At 44.0% G+C, this 2865-nt stretch overlaps 1 protein-coding gene across 1 annotated transcript; it reads left to right on the top strand.

Annotated features, from left to right (window-relative positions):
- Nucleotides 1-320: 320 nt before the first annotated feature.
- LOC310897453 (uncharacterized protein) lies at nucleotides 321-2016 on the top strand. The gene is made up of 3 exons (XM_083831106.1): nucleotides 321-360; nucleotides 746-899; nucleotides 1491-2016. Exons 1-3 carry the CDS (start codon nucleotides 355-357, stop codon nucleotides 1766-1768), a joined length of 438 nt encoding a protein of 145 aa, XP_083687232.1. The 5' UTR covers nucleotides 321-354; the 3' UTR covers nucleotides 1769-2016.
- Nucleotides 2017-2865: the final 849 nt, after the last annotated feature.

Genomic DNA, 2865 nt, shown 5'->3' with positions numbered 1-2865 from the left:
AATACAGACTGAAGCTCAGTCTGAAATACAAGCTATGTCATGAGGTACCTGTTGCATTGGCAGGGCACGATGGAGCAGCCCGACTTGACTGCGCAGAAGGGCTCTGTGAAGCTCCTCAGGGAGAGATGGGAGTCCATCAGTGCTCCGACACCTGGCCTGGCGCTCCGATGCCTGCCAGCCCCATGGTCCCTGGCACCAGAGAAAACCAGCCGTGGCAGGACCATGGAGGAAGTCCCGGCGGACAGCGGGAGGGCGGAAGTGATCAAGGAGGAGCCCCTGGACAGCCCTTACCAGATTGAGACCTTCCCCATCACTGTAAAGGAGCTTCAGAGCCACTTTGAGATCCTGGGTGGCATGAAGGTGAGTGCAGGAAGGTTCTGCAGTTGGAAATGATTCCCGCTATATCACCAAGGACTTGTGATTGTAGCACTTTTGTCACCACGAGGAAAGCATGTGCAACTATGCCAAATAACCTTGTTTTGCAAGGAGACCACAGCAGATGGAAAGTGCAATATACTGCCAAGCATGATGGTGCACTGAACTATCAGCTAAGCAGCACGCAAATTCACAATTCTCAACCTGCAGTCACACAGAAATTTACCCTAGAGCATTCTGGAGAACACTACTACCAGAACAGCACCCCCTTCCAATCTGCTGCCTCTTCATGTCCTTTCTGCCCCCTGAAAACCCTACCTGTCTCCTAACAGTAGCTTCTAACTCAAATCCCCTCGATGTCTTCCAACAGGAAGCAGAAAGTGGGAGAAGTTCGCTGCCACCAGCACTGACTAGTCAACCTGGGAGCCATACAGACATTTCTCTGATGGAGTCCAGAGTGAAAAGGGGGAGGGCAATCTTTGAGAAGATGTCCTCAGGAAATGGACAGAACATCAACACTGAAGGTTAGCCTTACCACTTTGGTCTCATTTCTCACTTTAGTTCAATGCACTTGATCTCTGATGAGACAAGGGGCAACCACACTTATATCAGAGCAGCCCCTAGGCCTCCCAGGGAGAGAATGTGATGTTCTTGTCAATGCAAAACAAGCTTTCCAGATTTCTTCATTTTGTCTTTTGTATTGTGGAGGAGTGACTGATGCCCGTTAAATACTTTTGGAACAAACCACAACAGAATGGTGTCTTATGTTTTGAGAAGATAACTTTTGATGAAGACAACCTCAAATTACAAATGTGGTATCAAAAATATGGGCAGCATTCATCAATTATGAAAAAGTAGTATCTTCATTTTCTCGTTTGGTGAAGATAGTTTGGATTTGGTGATGCATTGCTTTGGTAGCAAATAACTTTTATTTGTGGCTTTCTGGTTTCCACAAATTGAATGCTCCATACTTGATGTGTTCTAAAGTAAAAGTATGACACAGTTGCAAAAAAGGTGGCAATACTGTTCATTTTGCCTACTGCTTTTCTTTCAAGATTTGAAACACATGCACCCATCTCCCTCTCCCCAACTATGATGTCTGTTTGTCGTTTCAGTGGGTGGTTGCAAACCTGTAGGAGGACTTCCAGAAGAGAACCCTCCCAACACTGCCAACAAGCTGATGGACTTCCAGAAGAATGTCTACTTGAAAGAAAAAATGGCTCTCTATCAGGCTGCAGTTTCCAAGGCAGAGAGCAGCAACTGCTTTACCAATGTAAAATACCAGTGTCTCATTATCTTAATTCTACATTTGCTTTGCACAGGGACAGATCATAACCATCTTTATTTCTACAAGCAATCTATCAGATGGATCATAGTGTGGATCAAAATTTAAATTCAAAATTAGGAAACCTATGTAGCAAACATAGTCATCCATCAGTCTCTGTCTCTACCAAATGAGATTTTTTTATGCTATATGTCTTTGGTCTTTTGGACAATCCCCAGTAATTCATGGAAGTACTCTTCCTTTTAGTCCATCTTTCCCTGAACTTCATGTATGAAGACCATAGTTGTGAGAGAGATCAAAAACACGCTTATCCTATTTGCTCATGATGACAAAACAAGGCAGCTTCTTTATCACAAATATTCTCTACTGCCAAATAATAAAATCATATTCAGGAGCACAGTGGGTTTAGAGCTCTTGACGCTCAAACTAAAGAATTTGAAATTACCACCTTATAAAATAGCTCAGGTATGGGTGCTCAGGTAGCCCAAAAGCCACCTAGTGGAAGCAGCCTTCTGAGTCTAGGTGTTTTTAAATTACGTAATTCCTGCCCACCGGCTTCTTTATTTCCTATTTTCCCTTGCATATTTGGAACAGATTCTGGCAGTTCTTTGGGCTGAGAAGGTTCAAATCCTCTCCTCCTGACACTGCAAACAATGCTGCAATTAGCTCTCTCTCCCCAAAAGGAAGAACTGCAGGAAGCCTGACCAAACCAAACCCTGTTGAGAACATATGAACTGCTTCATTTATGCTCTAGAATACCTTGTCTTTTCGTGTTGAAATGCATGGTATCTTCTTACTGCAAATGGAAAACACCTGGCCTTATTTGATCACTCTAGACTTCAGAGGAAATCAAGTCCTGTACTGTGCCTGGTGGTCTGGCTGCAGTGAGGAAACAGTTTGAGAATGGGCAGATGATCCCTTCAAGGACCACTTTTGCTCGCTCCCAGCACCAGCACAAATCTGCACAGGTAACAATGGCATTTTTAATACTAAAAAATGAGGTCTGCCCTGCTAAAGAGATCAAGGGAAAAATACCATTATTTGCTTCATTCCAGGATTGACCATCCTTGGGGGTGTTTAAAGAAAGGTTGGACTTGGTGCTTAGGGACATGGTTTAGTGGGTGACACTGGTGGTAGGGTGACGGCTGGATCAAATGATCTTGGAGTTCTTTTCCAACCTTTTCTGTGATTCTGTGATCCTCTAC

Source organism: Anser anser, assembly GCF_964211835.1.
Source record: "Anser anser genome assembly, chromosome: 3".
NCBI lineage: Eukaryota > Metazoa > Chordata > Aves > Anseriformes > Anatidae > Anser > Anser anser.
The sequence above is the reverse complement of the archived record's forward strand: the minus strand, read 5'-3'. Positions and strand labels throughout refer to the sequence as shown.